This window comes from Eschrichtius robustus, chromosome 2 (assembly GCF_028021215.1).
Source record: "Eschrichtius robustus isolate mEscRob2 chromosome 2, mEscRob2.pri, whole genome shotgun sequence".
NCBI classification, from domain to species: domain Eukaryota; kingdom Metazoa; phylum Chordata; class Mammalia; order Artiodactyla; family Eschrichtiidae; genus Eschrichtius; species Eschrichtius robustus.
This window is the reverse complement of record NC_090825.1, coordinates 126,692,616-126,709,168: the sequence shown is the minus strand read 5'-3', so window position 1 is coordinate 126,709,168 and position 16,553 is coordinate 126,692,616. Positions and strand designations below refer to the sequence as shown.

The following is a 16,553-nucleotide window of genomic DNA, read 5'->3' as shown; positions in this document are numbered from 1 at the left end:
CCTTGGGCCCCCTTTTTTTTCCCAGAAGCTCAGGGGGTCATTTGGAAGCTCTGGGCTCCTGGGAACTCTGCCTTTGTTCTTGGTAAATGAGGTATGAAGAGATGACAGTTTCTCAGCAGCCAGAACTCAGGGACCAATGTCATTGCCCCCTTCACCAGCTCTACTATCTCCTCAGACCTGGAAGCAGAGCCGGGCCATTAGCTCAGGGCCAGCACTGAGTAAACATCGATTGTGTGCCTCATGGAATTCTCACAAGAAGCCTGTGAGTCCAGGAGTTTCATTCTCATTCCAGGCAAGGAAAGAGAGGCTCAGAAAGGGATAGCAATTTGGCCAAAGTCACACAGCTAGCAAGTGGCAGAGATTTGAGCCACAAGTCTTTCCATGACACTGGCCTTCCCAGCAGGGAAACTGAAGGTTGGAGAGGGAAGGGGACCAAACTTTGACCAAAGCAGGGGTCTTTAGTCTTTAAGCCCAGGCATCTTTTGGGGATGCCTGATGTCAGTGATCCTTTGTTCATATGTATTTGTCAAGGCACCTGGCAACTGGCTTGTGCTCAGTGACTCTTGGAGAAACTGGAATGTTGGCTATTTGAGGGGTGAGAGGGAGGCTGGGAGTGGGGAGCCCTGGGTCCTGTGTAACCAGCTGCCTTGGCCCCTCCTACAGTCCGGCTCCACGACAGCATCTCCGAGGAGGGACACCATTACCTGATCTTCGACCTGTGAGTCTGGCCCCATCCTGGGATGTAGAGTGGGGATGGGGACGGCCTTGGCAGGGATGACCTCACTGGGTCTCTTGGCCTGAAGAGTCCACATGCCTCCTAGGTTGGGCTGAATTCCCTCTTCTGATACAGAGTTTCCCGAAACATGGTAGGCCTGCCACCTGAGCAGTGCAGGCTGGTTTTCCTGACACACCAACGAACACTTTTAACTTTCATCATCATATATTTAGTTTCGTTTCTATTTGTGGCCAGTGATGCTGGTCTTCCATTTCTAGTGGTGATATAAAGTTTCCTTTTGGAATAAGTTTAAAGTTTTTAAAGCCAGTCAATTGAATGAAAAGCAAACATGAACTGAGAGGTCTCAGTGGCTCCTGGTCTCACGGGTAAAGAACAATACTTGAGACAATGGGGGAGTCTGTGCATGTCGGGGTGGGGGGGTGTGCAGCGGGGCTATAGGAAATCTCTGTACCTACTGCTCAATTTTGATGTGAACCAAAAAATTAGTTCACAAAAAATTTCACCACGTTCACCAAAAATTTAGCTACACCCCCTCCCCCAAAAATAGTCTATTAAAAAACACAAAAAGCTCCAGCCATTGGGTTTCCAGGAGCCTAATGAATCATAGTGACGTGTTCTGAGTGTCTCACCCCCAGTTCTAACCTCAGCCTGGCTCTCCCCGAGCGTGGAGGGGAGAGAGGTCAGTGGAAGGGTGGGCTGGAAGTCAGGAAGGGGGTTGTCGTGGGGAGCCCCCCTGTGGCTTCTGAGGCCCCTCCCTTTGGAGCTGAGGTTCTGAGGTCCCTGGGCCCCACTCTTAGCTTCCTGGAGACTTTTCCAAAAGACATGGCACCTGGGGCCTCTGTGCGTGAGTGACTCTGTGCCTGTCTCCCCAGCGTCACCGGCGGGGAGCTGTTTGAAGACATCGTGGCCCGGGAGTATTACAGTGAGGCAGATGCCAGGTGAGTGCCAGGTGCAGCCTGGCAATGGTGCCTGGGGGCAGGGCACTCCCTCCTGCTGGCTTCCCAGGGGAGGCCCGCCCTCACCCCCTGCCCCCTTCCTCTCTCTCTTCAGTCACTGTATCCAGCAGATCCTGGAGGCTGTGCTGCACTGCCACCAGATGGGGGTGGTACACCGGGACTTGAAGGTGAGTGACCCACGTGAGGGTGTGGCTCACCGGGAGCCTGCTCCTCCGTCCCCTGCCCTTCCCTCCGCCTGCAGAGCCAGGGGTACTATCAGAACCCCGTGAGCTTCCCTGAATTGGGCTGGGTGGGGAATATCTCCCCCACTCTTCAGATGAGGAAACCGGGATCAGGGAGGTGGAGCATCTGGGCTGGGGACCCAGGTTTCCCGACTCCCAGCCGCAGGTGCTTTGTGCCAGGCCAGGTGAGAGGCAGCTAGGCCACCAAGGCTGGCTCTGGTGGAGTCCGAATCCCAGCTGGGCCACTTTCTAGCTGCGCTGCCTCAGCTTCTTAATGGTGGGGGTTGCCATAGCAACCTCGTTACAGGGTTGCTGAGGATGTCAAAGGAGACAGCACAGTGCCCGGTACACAGACACGTTATCAATCTTGCTTCTGGGCCTCTGAGGGGAGTGGTGAGGTAGGAAAACAGGCTTTGGGGCCCTCCAAGTCCTCCCTCTTCCCACTTGAAGGAGATGGACTGGACTAAGCAGATGTGGAGTCTGAGCTTGGCACCAGCTGCACGGCCTCGCCCGGTCAGCACGTGCTTCACGGCGCTCCTCTGCTGGGCTTCAGGGCATCAGTGTGTGGTAGCTGCATAACACCACCCCCATTCTGCAGAGCAGGCAACTAAGGCCTAAAGAATCCAAGGGATTTGCCCGAGAACAGGCAGTTCAGTTGTGCCTGAGCCAGGGCTGGAGCCCTGGACTTCTGACCCCAGATCCCATGCTCCCGGTGGGCTGGGACCAAAAAGCCACTCACTGCACCTCCTGCTTCTGCAGGTCACATAACCCTTCTAGGTGACTCTTCCAGGTGTCCATCAAACCTCTGTTTTTTGACTTTCAGTGACTATGAACTCACTTCTTATGGGGTAGCCCCTTGAACTATTAGGAAATGCTCCTTCAATCTTTCCCACTGTGGGGCTTCACCTGTGAACCCCAGTTCTACCCTTTGGGGCCACACAGAGGTCAAGCCTCCAGCTCAGAGCACCCTGGAGGCACGTGAGTGGCTTTGCAGTAGCTCCTAAGGCTTCTGCAGGCTCTTTTCCTCCATTCCCCACTAGGACGGGATTTCCAGGCCTTCCTCATCCAGGGTACCCTCTCTGGGCATCCTCCAGTCAGTCCAGGTCCCTCTTTGGGGTGCAGTGCTCTGACCAGAACCCCTGCTCACCTCTGACTGCCACGAGCCATCTGTGGCTCTGCACCTGAGCCCAGGTGAGCTCCCAGTGTCTCAGTCTAGACCCGCAGGCAAGTGTGCACGCAAAGAGAGTCTCTGGTCAGACTGCAGGGCAGCCCTCCCCAAGGGCCTGTTCCCATTATAACCAGAGCCCCTGCACGAGAGGAGGAACGGGGAGAGGCAGCGCAAATTTAGGCCATTCCGGATAGATTAATTAGTGGCACATTCATCAAATCAGGGCAGGACAGCTACTGAGACCCAGGACATGTTGGGAACACTGTCCCCAGAGGACCAAAGAGGCCTTAACGAGGGGCAGAAGGAAGCTATACTTGTTTGCATCCTGCCTTGTTTGGGGCAGTGAAAGGTCAGGTGTGAGACTCCTCAGAAGTCCCAGTAGGGAAGGGGGTCAGAAGAAGCTAGTTGTCTCCAGGGACTCGGAGCCCCCACTCTTCCTCCCCAAACAAAAAATATGAGTACTGTTCCTTATCAAGCATTTGTAGGCCACTGTGAAGTGCTTTGCAGGGATTATCGTGATTAATCCATATGCCACCCCACGAAGTAAGCATTATCCCCACTTTTTGGAGAGGAGGCTAAAGCTCAGAGAGGTGAAAGAATTTGCCTAAGTTCCACAGCGTAGAAGTGGCAGCACTGGGAACAGAAGCTAGGGCTTTCTAACTGAAAAGTTCCCACTTTTAATACCTCTCTGCCCTGAGGAGGGGGATTTCCTGTCTTCCAGACCCAGCAGAAGATGACCGCCTTCATGCCCCACAGGCCAGGTGGCACATAGGAGGCCCCACATCTCTCAGCCTAGAGTGGTTCAGAGCACGGCTCTGGAGCCAGACTATGCCTCGATCTGGTTCTATCAGTTACTAGCTGTGTGATCTCAGTCAAGTCGCTTAACCTCTCTGAACCTCAGTTTCCTCATCTTTATACATGTGACAAATACTTAAGTGCCTGCTATGTGCCGCCCACTGTTTTAGGTGCTGGTGATACATTGGTGGACAGAACACATAAGAAACTCATATTGTACAGAGGTGACGGATAATGAACAAGCACATAGACAGATGGGAAAACACATTAGAAATTGTGATGAGATCTATGAAGGTAACAACAAGGAGCTAAGACAGAAGATACCTGGGGACTCCTCCTTTAGATAGAGTAGTCATGGAGGGCTTCTTGGAGGGGGTGACATGAAGGTGAGAGCTGGATGATGAGAAGGAGCCAAACCTGTGACACACGGAGGGAGAGCAAATCAGGCAGGGGGAGCAGGAAGTGCAAAGGCCCTGAGGTGGGAACAAGCGTGACTGTTTCAGGGGATGTAAGAAGGCCACTGTGGAGAATGGAGATAATAATGCTTACCCCAAAGGGTTGTTGAGATAATAAATGGAATGATGTATGCAAAACCCTTAGCCCAGGGGCTGGCACATAGTGGAAGCGCAATAAATGTTGCTTCTTTTTCCTTATTGTGGTGATGGCTGTTTCCCCACTGCCCCACCCCCACCTCAGCCCCAGAACCAAACCCTGAGGGAAGGGGAAGGAGGGGTTGGCAGGCTGAAGAAGGGTCTTCCTATTGCAGAAGGTGGAGGGCTACAGTGGGGTAATCCCCTCTCTGGGAAGCTCAGGGTTCTGTGTTTGGGGCTGGGGGGTGGGCGGTGTGCCTCTGGGTCGCTCAGCTGCTCCGCCTGTAAGCCCCGAGCTCCAGAGGTGAGGCTCTGAATCAGCTCACTGTCCTCTGGCTTTTTCCCCTCCCCCTTTCCCTCTTTTCTCTGGTCCTGGGAAGCCGGAGAATCTGTTGCTGGCCTCCAAGCTCAAGGGTGCCGCGGTGAAGCTGGCGGACTTTGGCCTGGCCATAGAGGTGGAGGGGGAACAGCAGGCATGGTTTGGTGAGTAGGGGCAGGGGGTGTCAGGGGGTATTGGGGGCCAGCCTTGAGTTGACACGTCAGCCGCTAGGAACCCTCTGCCCGAGCAGAGGAGATGGCTATTGTCCCATCTGGGGCTCAGGGAGCAGAGACCCCCATCCCTGCAGCTTCTGAGTCAGTGGGGGTCACCCACCCTAGCTCCCTGGGGGCCTGGTGCAGGGACATGGTTGTCATTAAAACAGTATGTGACTTCTTCATACGCACACCCTGCACTGTCGGCTAGGGACTTCCATGAGTTCCCCTAACAGCCTGGGTGCTAGATTATTATCCTGATTTTACAGATGAGGAACGGAGGCTAAGAAACTAAGAAAAGGTCAAGGGAGATGAAAAGGGGTAGAGCCAGGATTTAAGCTCAGATGATCCAGTGTGCTCTGAGATTTTGGCATAATTGAGTCCTTTCAGCTCTCTGGGTTACTTTTTAGTGGGCAATGTTGATCAGTGGTTAAGAACCAGAGCTCTGGGTTCAAATCCCGACTCTGCTGCTTACAAGGTATATGATTTTGGGTGAGTCATTTCACCCCCCTGAGCCTTTGTTTCCTTATCTATAAAATGGGGATAATAATAGTATGTTCCTTGGGGTGGTGTGAGGAGTAAATGAGATCAGGCATAGAAAGTTCTCAGCCCTGCTTAGCACACACACTCATTAAATAGGAACTATTCTCACAATTACTAGTTAAAACATTTTGGGTGTTCATTATTTCAACGAATCCCCCCAACAGTGCTGGGAGGTGTTTAGGATAGGAATCCCTAATCCGCTATTCACGGATGAGGAAACTGAGGCCCAGAAGGAAAAGAGACCTACCTCAGTGACTTAGGGCAAAGCCAGAGTTAGGGACAGGACCTCTGCCATCCCAGGACCAGCTCCTGGAAGGGGTGGGGAGTGGGTGAGGGTTCAGCTCAGCCTGGAACTGACAGGCAAGGACATTTCACCTCTAGAGCCACCAGCGATTGATTGGTAGTGGTTGCCAGGAGGGTTGCGCTAGAAGTTTGTGACTCTGAGGCAGGACCCTGGGATGGATCAATGACTCTGCCGTGAGGCTCTCGGTGCTGGGGGGGGCGTGGTGACAGGTATACTCCGTCCTCGTCTACCTTGGTCTAGAGGCGTTGGTATCTTACCAGGCCAGGGCTTCCAGCCTTTGGCCGGCTCTGGGGGCAGGGGGCGTTTTCCCCATCTCCAGGGCAACCTCATCCCTCTTCCAGCAGGATCTTGTTCCGGGTTACTTACTTGCCGACCTCTGTGTGTGTGTCTGCCTGTCTGTGTGTCTGGGGAGCAGGGTTCGCAGGGACACCCGGATACCTCTCGCCAGAAGTGCTGCGGAAGGACCCGTACGGGAAGCCTGTGGACCTGTGGGCCTGTGGTGAGTCCATCCAAAGGCCCCTTAGTCCCCCTGGCTGCCTGCCCCTCTGGTGCCCTCTTTGTCCTTTCCCATCGTTCTCCTCCCTCACCCCACCCCCAACCCCATCACTCCTCCTCATGAGGCTGAAGGTTCCGCTGGTCCTCTCCTCAGGGGTCATCCTGTACATCCTGCTGGTTGGGTATCCCCCGTTCTGGGATGAGGACCAGCACCGCCTGTACCAGCAGATCAAAGCTGGCGCCTATGATGTGAGTGTTGCGCCTCTCTCCAGCCTCCCTGTCATCCCCTGGGCCCCATCCAGTGAGGCCAGAGACCCGAGGACGACCCTGTCCCACCCTCCCAGCCCATTTAGGCCTCCTGCCACTCTCTAGCTACGGGGTGGGGATGGGGTGAACAGCAGGTGGAGCCTGAGGGCTGACTGGGGCCAGGCCATGAGCTGGCAGTGCCTAATGACTTGGGCATCTAAGGGACGGGATTTAGTTCATGGGGCCCCAGAGGGCAGAAGCAGCACCAACGTGGTGTGAGAGGTCAGAGGGCAGGCCCCAGGAGCCAGGTTCTCTCTATATGTATAGAGAGATAGATAGATACATACGTACATACATGTATACATACATACATACATAGATATATGTACACACACATACACACATATTATATGTTGTATATACAAATAGTAATAATAACTAACACACGTAGCAGTCTTCTAAATGCTTTCTATATATTACTACAGTTAATCCTCACACCAGTCATGACATAGGTACTATTATTACCCCCATTTTACGGATAGAAAAACTGAGGCACAACGAGGTTAAATAAATGCCCAGACCACTTAGCTAAGAAACAGTAGAGCTGGGATTTAAACCCAGGCAGTCTGGCTCTAGTGTCCATGCTTCTAACAACCAAGCTGTACTGCTTTTCTGCATGGCTGATGCCTATTGAGCTATATACTACGTGTTCTATATCATATTTAATCCTCACAACATCTCTCAGGGTCACATGACTTGCCCAAGCTCACACAGCCCAGGAGGCAGAGCCAGGACTTGAACCCAAACTTCTGATTCTGAAGTCTGGGCTGTAACCACTGTCTGGCTGCTTTGCAGATAAGGCACGGCTTCAGAAGAGCAGAGGGAGGCCTCCTTTCCCCGGCCATTGTTCTGATTTGTCCTGGGGTCGGGACCCTGCACCATTTCCTGGTTGTGGACGCCCGAGTAGAAGGACACTAGGACCCCTGCCTGCTCCCCTGCCAGTCAGGGGCTGGGGGATCGCAGGGGTGGCCTGGGGTAGGCTGGGCAAACCTGGCCCCTCTGCCCCTTCCAGTTCCCGTCACCAGAATGGGACACCGTCACCCCGGAAGCCAAGGATCTGATCAATAAGATGCTGACCATCAACCCATCCAAACGCATCACGGCCGCCGAGGCCCTCAAGCACCCCTGGATCTCGGTGAGCCTTCCTCAGCAAGGCCCCTCCTGGGAGCCCCTTCAGACCTCAGGAATAACGCCCCTATGGAGGCCTGGCCCCTGCCCCTGGGCCCGAGGGCCCAGCATGGGGCCGACGGAGCTTAATCCAAGAGACACTGACCCCACTGTTGTTCTCAGGGGGAGAGTGGCAAGTGGGAGGTATTCTGGGTTGGCACATGACTGGGGGTGCTACTGGCTTTGAATGTCCGTTGCCAGGATGTTTATACCATCCCCTTGAACAAAAAATCATTCCCCCAAGATGACAACCACATCCATAGGATACTCTGGAGGGGGAGGGAGGGCTTGCCTTCCGCTCACAGACCTCTCCCCAACTCCCTTCAGCACCGGTCCACCGTGGCCTCCTGCATGCACAGACAGGAGACCGTGGACTGCCTGAAGAAGTTCAACGCCAGGAGAAAACTGAAGGTAACAGCAGGTCCTCACCCTCCATGCCCCTCGGCTGTGCGAGTAGCTTGGCATGGGTCTCCACAGTGGCCAAGAAACCCGATCACTAGTTCTTCCTTTGTTGAGTCAACAAGCATTATTGAACGCCTGCTGTCTGGGCTGGGCATTGAGCGGCGGTGAGGACAGACAAGTGATGGAGACGTTATGGGGCAGTGGTGAGTGCTGTGACCACATGCCCTGAGGCTGTGGGAGTGCATAGCAGGGCCATGGAGCAGGTCTGGATGGACCAGGGAAGGATCGCAGAAGCCTTCCTGGGCAAGTGTCATTTGAGCTGAGATCCCGAAGGATAAGCAGGTATTAATGGTATAGAGACAGATTGGGCAGATGTTCCAGACACAGAGGAAAGCCTGTGCAGACGTCTGGAGGCGTGAGCATGACCCCTTAGGGGGACTGCAAGTGTTTCGGCGTGGCTGGGAGAGGTTTCGGGGGGTGACATGTGACTGGGCAGGAGACCATGGTGGGGGTGAGAGACCCCAGCTGCCAAGCACTGGAGAGGAATGGCCGAGGGACTAGACAGGGGTTGTGGCTCCAAGGAAGCCACAGTGTGACCCAGGTGGGCCCTAAGCTGCCAGCCTCTCAGCAGGTCTGTGTGTTCTCAGGGCCGTGACATCTCCTGGCCTAGACCTTGCCAGGGACCCCGTGAGCAGGTAGGAAGAGCAACCAAGGGGTCCCCAGCTGGTCGGAACAGAAAAGCCATCAACATGCTGAGTGACAGATGCTGAGGCCCCGGCTCCTTCGGAAGCTCCTCACCAACTGCTCCCAGGCCTGGCATGGTGGCTCAGGACAGGGACACGGGCCAACGGGGTGGTGGCCAGCATGATGCCAGGAGAATTGCATCTCACCCCCAAGCCCGCAGTGGGAGCTGTCACAGAAGAAGTCTCAAAATGTCAGAATCAGGGAGTCTTAAAATCATGGACTGTCAGACCCAGAGAGTGTTCAAATCAGACAGCAATTAGAACCAGGAGGGCCATTGGTCCCCAGCCCCTTCATTGACAGAGGAGGGTTTTTCCTCATTAACCCAGGCTTCCGAACCCAGGAGCCACAGAGGGGCGAACTAGTACTGGAGTGAGGAGCTGAGTGCCCTAGGCAGAGGGTGGAGACAGGGGGGGACCAAGGGGTGCAGAGTCTACTGTCCTTGCCCCGTCAGGAAACTTCCTTGGCCTTTAGGAGCCCCACTGACAGGTGTCCCAGAGCACAGCCACCAGCTCTGGCCAGGCCGGTGGAATCTATTAATATCTGCTCCTAGGATGGCCGTGTACCCAGAGCGGTGCCAGCTAAGGCCTAGCTCACCCCTGCCTCACCCTTCTCCAGGGAGCTGGGGATGGTCTCGGGGCCGTGGGGTGAGAGAAATGGAGGAATGGAGGGCAAGGGGCAGAAGGTTTTGGCTTTGTGTCTGAATGGAGCACCTGCCTCTCCTTCCCCACTCCCCTCCCATTTCTCTGTCTCTCCTCTCCCCCCTCACCTCTGGCCTCCTCTCCCCCAAACCCCCTCCTCTTATCTGTTGCAGGGAGCCATCCTCACCACTATGCTGGCCACCAGGAACTTCTCTGGTAGGTGGTAGGACCTCAGATTTCCAAATACATCCTGCAGGAGGTAGGGGCATTGCTGTATGGGGTATCTGGTGCCCTCAGGCCAGAGGGCCTGGGGAGAGGGGGGGCTGTAGGGGACCCCATGACTGGGGACTTAGCTCACCTGATGCAAACCTGCAGAAGTAGATAAAGGTCAAAGGTCATCAAGCCAAGGGCCCACCAGGAAGGGTTAGAGGTTAAGCCTGGCTCCCCCACCTCACAGCAGTGCTGGGGTAGTCAGGCTGGGCTGGCCAGAGGGGAGGGCCTCACAGATGTCAGGGTACAGGTCCAGGAGGGACTGACCCAGGCCCAGGGAGTAGCAGTATTCCTGTTCCCTACAGTTACAAAGCAGTGCCCATGCTTTCACTCACGTGGTCTTTGTGACAAGGTGATTGCCATCCCTGTTTTCTGAGTGAGGAGACAGAGGATCAGGGAGGTAAACTCTGACTTGCTCCAGGTCACACTGTTAGAGGGAGGCTTTCAGTGCAGGTGTGACCAGCCCCAGAGCAAGTGCCTTACCAAGCTGGGTCACCAAGGAGTCCAGGGTAGGAGCCTTTGGCCTTGGCCTAGGCTGGTTCAGGCGGGAAGTGCCCAGTGACCTGTGGCATGTGGCCCTGAAGAGAGAAGGGGAGGGGATTAGCATCAGGGCTTAGCAAGAAGCTCCCCTTGGCATGTTAGACAGTGCCGTGGCCAGCGTCCGCCAGAGGCTTCTCTCTGGGGAGCCCGGGGCGGCAGATGGGGCAGTTGAGCAGATACAGCAAGGCTAACCCAAGGGGCCCTCTGGTTGGGGCAGCTAGAGCTGCTGCGGCACGTGGCTGGCTCCACTGCAAGGGGTCGGCTCTGGGAAGCTACAGCCCTGGCTTCGCTGAGAGGGTCCACCTGCACATTTAACCAGCTGGGAGAATGAAACCCAGGGCTGGGAAGACCCTGCGACTTCAGACTCGGGCTTTCGCTACCACACTGGACTGCCTTCCCACTCTCTCCCCAGACAAGGATCCTGCAGTTCCTTAAACTGAAAGATGAGCCACCCAGGCAGTCAGAGTCTTTTTTTAACAACTGAAGGGCCTCTAGGGCACTCTAGTCCAGAGCTCACAAAACGGAGCCCATGGGTTAGTCCCTCTCTCTCGATGTGCTTGGGGGTACCAGTGGTGTTTAAAAATTTTTTTTTGGCAAGAGTTTCCAGCACTTAAAAACCAGGAGATTTCATAGAAAATCCCAGATTTCTGACTTCTCTTGAAAATCAGAATATGTGGCTTCACGGCACCCACAGTCCTGTAATAGTGGGTTGGAGCTGAGAGGGGACTCCTTGGAGGCTTGAGGGGCAAGTCCCCTCCCTGCTGCTGTGCATCCTGGTCTAGCTGACAAAGCCCATGATGATGGCTGGCCATTCCTCTGGGCTTTGGGATCCAGAGGTACTCCCCCGGCCCCACCACTGCCTTGCTTTGCAAGAGGGAAATTTTGCGAGAGGGAAAAGTTGCATGAGAGCCCGAGAGGGGTCATAGGTGGAAATGTGAGGATGACTGGGGAGCTGGACCAGCCATGAGCCCCATCCCTCCAAGCCTCTGGGGCATCAATGTGCAGTACCACCCCTCCTCCCCAGCTCGCTCTCTCCAGGCCACCAGGAAAAGGACTTACAGTGGCTACCATTTACTGAGCATCTACTGCATACACGTCAAGTGCTATGCTAAGCACTTTATAGATACTGTCTGGTTTAACTTAAGGCCATTTGCTTGAGGTTTAAAGCAGCCAGATGTCAGGCTGCACAGGGCTGGGCATTGATGCCATTTCCTGACTGATGCCCTCTCCAAGGGCTCTGACCAGGAAGTGAGAAGGAAGGGAATGGGAAATGACAGGTGGGGCCTCCCTGAGAGCTGTTGCTCTGCTTTTCCCAGCCACCAGGGACGCAGCCAGCCCCAGTGTGGGGCTCTGGAGTTTGAGGGTAGGGAGGCCTCTGCAGGGGATGGGTGCTCTGGCAGGGGTGGGCCCCAGAGTGGGGGCATCTGCTTCTTATCACCAGCAAAATGCAGCTTCGCAGCTGTCCAGAGTGAGTAGGCAGGGCTGACACATGACCTCCGCAGCAGCATGGGGCTAAAATTAGAGCGGACCGGGGCGGGGAGGGAGCATCCAGCCCCGGGCTGGGCAGCCGGGCCTCCTTGTTGGCCGCCACTAGCACGGGTGGTGACCAGGATCTGGAGGGAATCCCCAGACTGAAACAGCAATCCCACGGTCCTGGGACACATTGGGCACCTCCCTCAATCCATGGAGCCAGAGGGTCACACTTGAGATTGCTGAGAACCCAGGCCCACTCCCACCCAGCGGGCCACCGGCAGACCCAGGGCCGCCCAGGAAGGAAGAAGAGCAAGGGGAGGAGGTCTCCCCACGTCGCTGCTCCGGCTCTGTGCCCTCCGCTGCCCGTGGATGTTGCTCTTCCTCACCCTGTGGGCCCTGGTGCCCTGCCTGGTGTTGGTAACCCTCTACTTTTTCTCCTCTGCAGGCGGGAAGAGTGGAGGAAACAAGAAGAACGATGGTGTGAAGGTAAGTCCCGGCCAGCCCGGCAGGGCCTGCCTCTGACAGCGTTTCCGCCCACAGGGCCCAGTTTGCAGGACTGGGACAAGAGCCAGGCCTTGCTGATGCTGTTCTGGGCAGATGTGCTCACCCATGCAGCCTGGCATCCCCAGACCCAGACCTGGGCTTCGGTGCCCACCCTCCCACCAGGATTGGTGGGGGGCAGGTGGGGGAGGGGAGGGTTGAAAGAGGGTGGGAGAGGCAGGTGGCCTGGGGTTGGGGTGGGCATGAGGGCCGGTCAAAGGAGATTTCTGCGGTTCTGGAGGACTGGTGAGTGAGTGGGTGCAAAGAAGGGACAGAGATGTCATGAGGGGTGACCTCCTCCTTCCCGAGTGTAGGCTGGCTGGAATGGGCCCCTGACCCAGTGCACGCCCCAGTCCAGCCTACAAAGCCTGCAGGGGAAGGACAGCCAATCCTCTTGGCTTTGACACCCAGAGGTACCCATCCCCATCAAGGCCTGCCGGTTCAGTGCTAAGAATCCCCTCCTCTCCCCGACCCAGGCCTGCCCTGTCCCCACCCCTGATGCCCGAGCTGCTTTCCTCCACACTCCACTGACCCCTCCCTCCCTCCCTCCTCTATCTTCTGCCTCTGCTCTCTGGGGCCTTGTCCCCTACTTTCTGCCTGGTCCCCTACTCTCTGCAGCTCCTTCCTCCCCTGCCACTGGCTCGCCTTGTGGATTCTCCTCTCTTGAGACCCTGCCTTTTTCTGGGCTCAGATCCCTGCCTGGCCAGGGCCCCAGGGCTGGGCTGTGCCCAGGACACTGGAAGGTGTGGGATGCTGTCCAAACACAGCCACCCAGGTGGGCTGGTGGCTTCATGGCTTGGTTTGTAGTGGCATTTAGGGTCTCAGGCCCCTGGCTTTGGTCTGCCAGGGGTTGCATGGGAGGGGATCTGGGCTGTCTGCCTGAGGCCAGGATATGGCCCTCCTCTCTGCTCTTGGTCCTCTGGGGGCTTCAGTTTCCCCATAGGTACAGTGGGAGGGGGGAGGGCTGTGAACTCCATGATTTCCAAGATTTCAACTTTAAAAACAAACAAGAAAAAAATCATTTTCCCTTCTCATCTTGGGTGCTTGAGGAATATGTAATTAATTTGGTTATCAGTCAAAGCCAGTGGTTTTCAAATGGAACTCCTTGGAGCCCAGAGGTCCTGGGGAGGTACCTCTGGCAGCAGATGGGGAGGGATTGGAAGGGGGAGGCCAAGCAGAGAGGTTTTGGGGCTTCTCACACCCACTTCAGCCAGAACAGCTCCGTGGACCAGCTATTGCAGTGGCTGAGAGAGCCTGGGTGAGCTCATAGCCCATTATTTGAATCTCCTGAGCCCGTGTTTCCTCATTCAAGCAATGGGTGAGCAGGGTCTCCCACCTCCCAGGGCTGTTGGTGAGGATGAACTAAGATACTGTGTATTGAGGACTTAGCACGGTGCTGGCGTGCCATACATGCTCATGAGATGCTAGTCAGTAGTATTATCTTTTCTGCTTTATGTGTTGGGCTTTCGGGTAAGATTTCTCTTGAAGTTTGCTCAAGAAAATACTTGGAAAACACAGATCTAAAGCCAGCCCAATTTATAAAGTTAACACACATCCATCCCAAATGCTGTAATGGAATCCAGAATTGAGTTTTGGCTTACCTGCTGTTTTGGGTTACCCATGAGTCACCCCCCTCCCCTCCCATTTTGAAAGGGTGATAGAGGGATGTGCAGCTTGCAGGGAAGGGGGGCAGGCTTGGAGCAGCTGGGGCTCAATCTGGCCCTAGTGTGTAGACACTGGGGGTACTGGGTTCCCTGGGGAAAATCATATTTGGGGGATATGGGGCAGAGGCCACAGGCGCTAGTAGGCTGGGGGCCAGGTAGGTGGAGGAGGAGGGTCTGAGGGAGGGCTGCCGCCGTCTGCTTGGCGCTCAGGTGTAGCCCTGGCAAAGCCCTGGTCAGGGCCTGCCTCAGGCTGGGTCATGAGACGAATCTCTAGTCTGGCTCCTCTCTGGGCAAGGCCAGGAGGTGGAGGCTGTCTGAGGGCAAGGGCATCTCGTAGCGTGGCGGGGCTCTGGCTGTTCACTGCAGGGCCTTCCAGTGGGCACAGTTGAAGAAAGTGCTGCTGCTTCCTGTAGGGCAGGACAGACCCTGAGTGACTTCTCAGGGTGGCCTAGGTGTGGAGGAAGAGACACTCAAAGGCTATTCCTGGCCCGTCCCTTTCTCTGCAGCTCAACCTCCTCCCCTTCCTTGGGATGGAGGAGCGGAGACATCCAGCTGGAAGACGGGAGTAACCCAGGGGGATTTGCCCAGGATTTGGGGAGCCCGGCCTGCAAGAGGAGGGAGGTCCATTCATGTTTTTACTATGACTGAAACTGGACCTCAAGTCAAGAAGCCAGGGGTTTGAGCCTGGGACCCACTGTTCCCTCCCTTGGGGACCTGGGCCATCAGTTCCGTCATCTGTAAGAGGAGAAGAGCTGTTTTCAGGGAGGCTGGTGAGAGGCTCCCACCAGGGTGGGCCTGGTGCAGCCGCATCGTGATGCTCCTGTAGCCAACATGTGCTCGGCCAAAGCAGGAAATACAGCTTGGGCCCTAGAGACAACCCACTGATTCCACCTGGGGCTTAACCGAAGAAGCAGTGATCGGTTCCAACGTTGGAGGAAAAACTGGCGGGTTGGAGTTCAAGATATGACACAATACTGTACTTTATGGGCTTTTAAGGGCTTTTCAAGGCTAACTTTGACCATCCTCTGTTTCAACCATCCCTGCCAACCTTAGAACCATGTTCTTCACGTGGTTCTAAGAGATGTGACTCTACTTTTGTTGACAGTTCACTTTTTAAATGAGACTAACATGCTGGTCGGTGTAGGGTTATTATTAGTATCATCATCATTTTGTGATTCAGGAAAATCGAGTCTTTCTATTACCAAGAAGCGATGCCCCCCCCATCCCAGCCACTCCTAGGCCTCTACTTTCATGAAGAGGGGCTGACCGCTCCCACCCCTCAACCCCACTCACTGCCCCCTGTTGGTGTCCCATCCGTGCGTCATGACCTCTCTCCCCCGTGTCCCATCCTGTCACTGTACGTCCGAATTTGATGCAGTCTCTGCTCTGTGTTCCCTCCTCGTGTCCTGCCTGGAACCTCCCGGCCCTCATGCTGCTCCTCAGGTTTCTGCTGACAGCCGAGCTGTGTGGGCCTGTCCCCTCCAACACACACTGTGCCTGGCCCGGCTCCAGCCAGGAGTGAGGCCAACGCTAGGAGGAAAGGGCAGGGAAGGAGGGGCTGGCTGCAGGCTACTGGCTTGCAGGAGTCACACTGCCCGGGCCAGCTGGGGCAGAGGCAGGGGCTGTGAGCACTTACACTGGAAACGCCCAGTGAGCCACCTCCATGCAGAGGCCCTGGATGGAGAGGACAGGATCTAAGGCTCCTGGCACTCAGAGACTCCTGGATCTTGGCGTCAGAAAGCCCAGACTTAGACCTGAGGACCCTTGGAGAATATCCAGTGCCTCCCACTGGCAAAGGCCTACCCGGAGGGCATCTCAAGTCTCCCCTCTGCTGCCCACACAGAGCAGCAAGGGGAGCAGCCTCCTGGCCTCTCAGATGTAAGTGCTTCCAGGATAAGCCTTTGAAGAGCCATCAGGCTGTGGGTACCTGGAGACCTGGACAGGGGAGAGGGCCTGCCCTGGGGGTTCCAGCCTCTGCTTTGCTAGCAGCTAGCTGAACGACCTTGGGTGGATCACTGCCCGTCTCTGGACCCCAGGCTCTTGTCTGCTCAATGCAAGTGTCAATCTTGGCCTGTAACCTTCTATGAGTGTGAGTCTTTAAGACTCCAGGCTTGGAGCTGAAAGAAGGAGAAGATAGTCTACATGTTCCTCTCTCCTTCCCTTGGTTCCACAGTTGATAAGACAGGGGAAATGACAAATCCCCCCCAAAGCTAGAATAGGCTGAATGGCAGGGCCCAAAGAATTCTGGGTTCAGCTGTGTGTCTGCCTTTGCCTCAGTTTCTCTATCAGCATAAAGGAGCCAAATAGGCCAGTCACTGGGAAGCTGTGAGCACAAGAAAGACTTCTGAGGCCACTTAGAGGAGTGGTTCCCACACCTGTCTCTGCTTTGCAATCACCTGGGGATATTGTTTAAAATAAAGATGCCCAGGCCCCAGCCCAGACCTAGTTATCAAACTCCTTAGAGGGGGCC

At 55.5% G+C, this 16,553-nt stretch overlaps 1 protein-coding gene across 2 annotated transcripts in view; it reads left to right on the top strand.

The window, feature by feature from the left end:
• The first annotated feature begins 1,428 nt into the window (after positions 1-1,428).
• Positions 1,429-16,553, top strand: part of CAMK2A (calcium/calmodulin dependent protein kinase II alpha) — a 31,208-nt gene continuing 16,083 nt past the window's right edge. For both annotated transcript variants that reach the window (XM_068536195.1, XM_068536196.1), the window contains exons 1-9: positions 1,429-1,674; positions 1,787-1,859; positions 4,847-4,949; positions 6,260-6,343; positions 6,494-6,588; positions 7,658-7,780; positions 8,140-8,223; positions 9,770-9,812; positions 12,325-12,365. In XM_068536195.1, the coding sequence (XP_068392296.1) occupies positions 1,833-1,859; positions 4,847-4,949; positions 6,260-6,343; positions 6,494-6,588; positions 7,658-7,780; positions 8,140-8,223; positions 9,770-9,812; positions 12,325-12,365 (600 nt within the window). In that variant the 5' untranslated portion in view covers positions 1,429-1,674; positions 1,787-1,832. The remainder of the gene's footprint in view (positions 1,675-1,786; positions 1,860-4,846; positions 4,950-6,259; positions 6,344-6,493; positions 6,589-7,657; positions 7,781-8,139; positions 8,224-9,769; positions 9,813-12,324; positions 12,366-16,553) is intronic.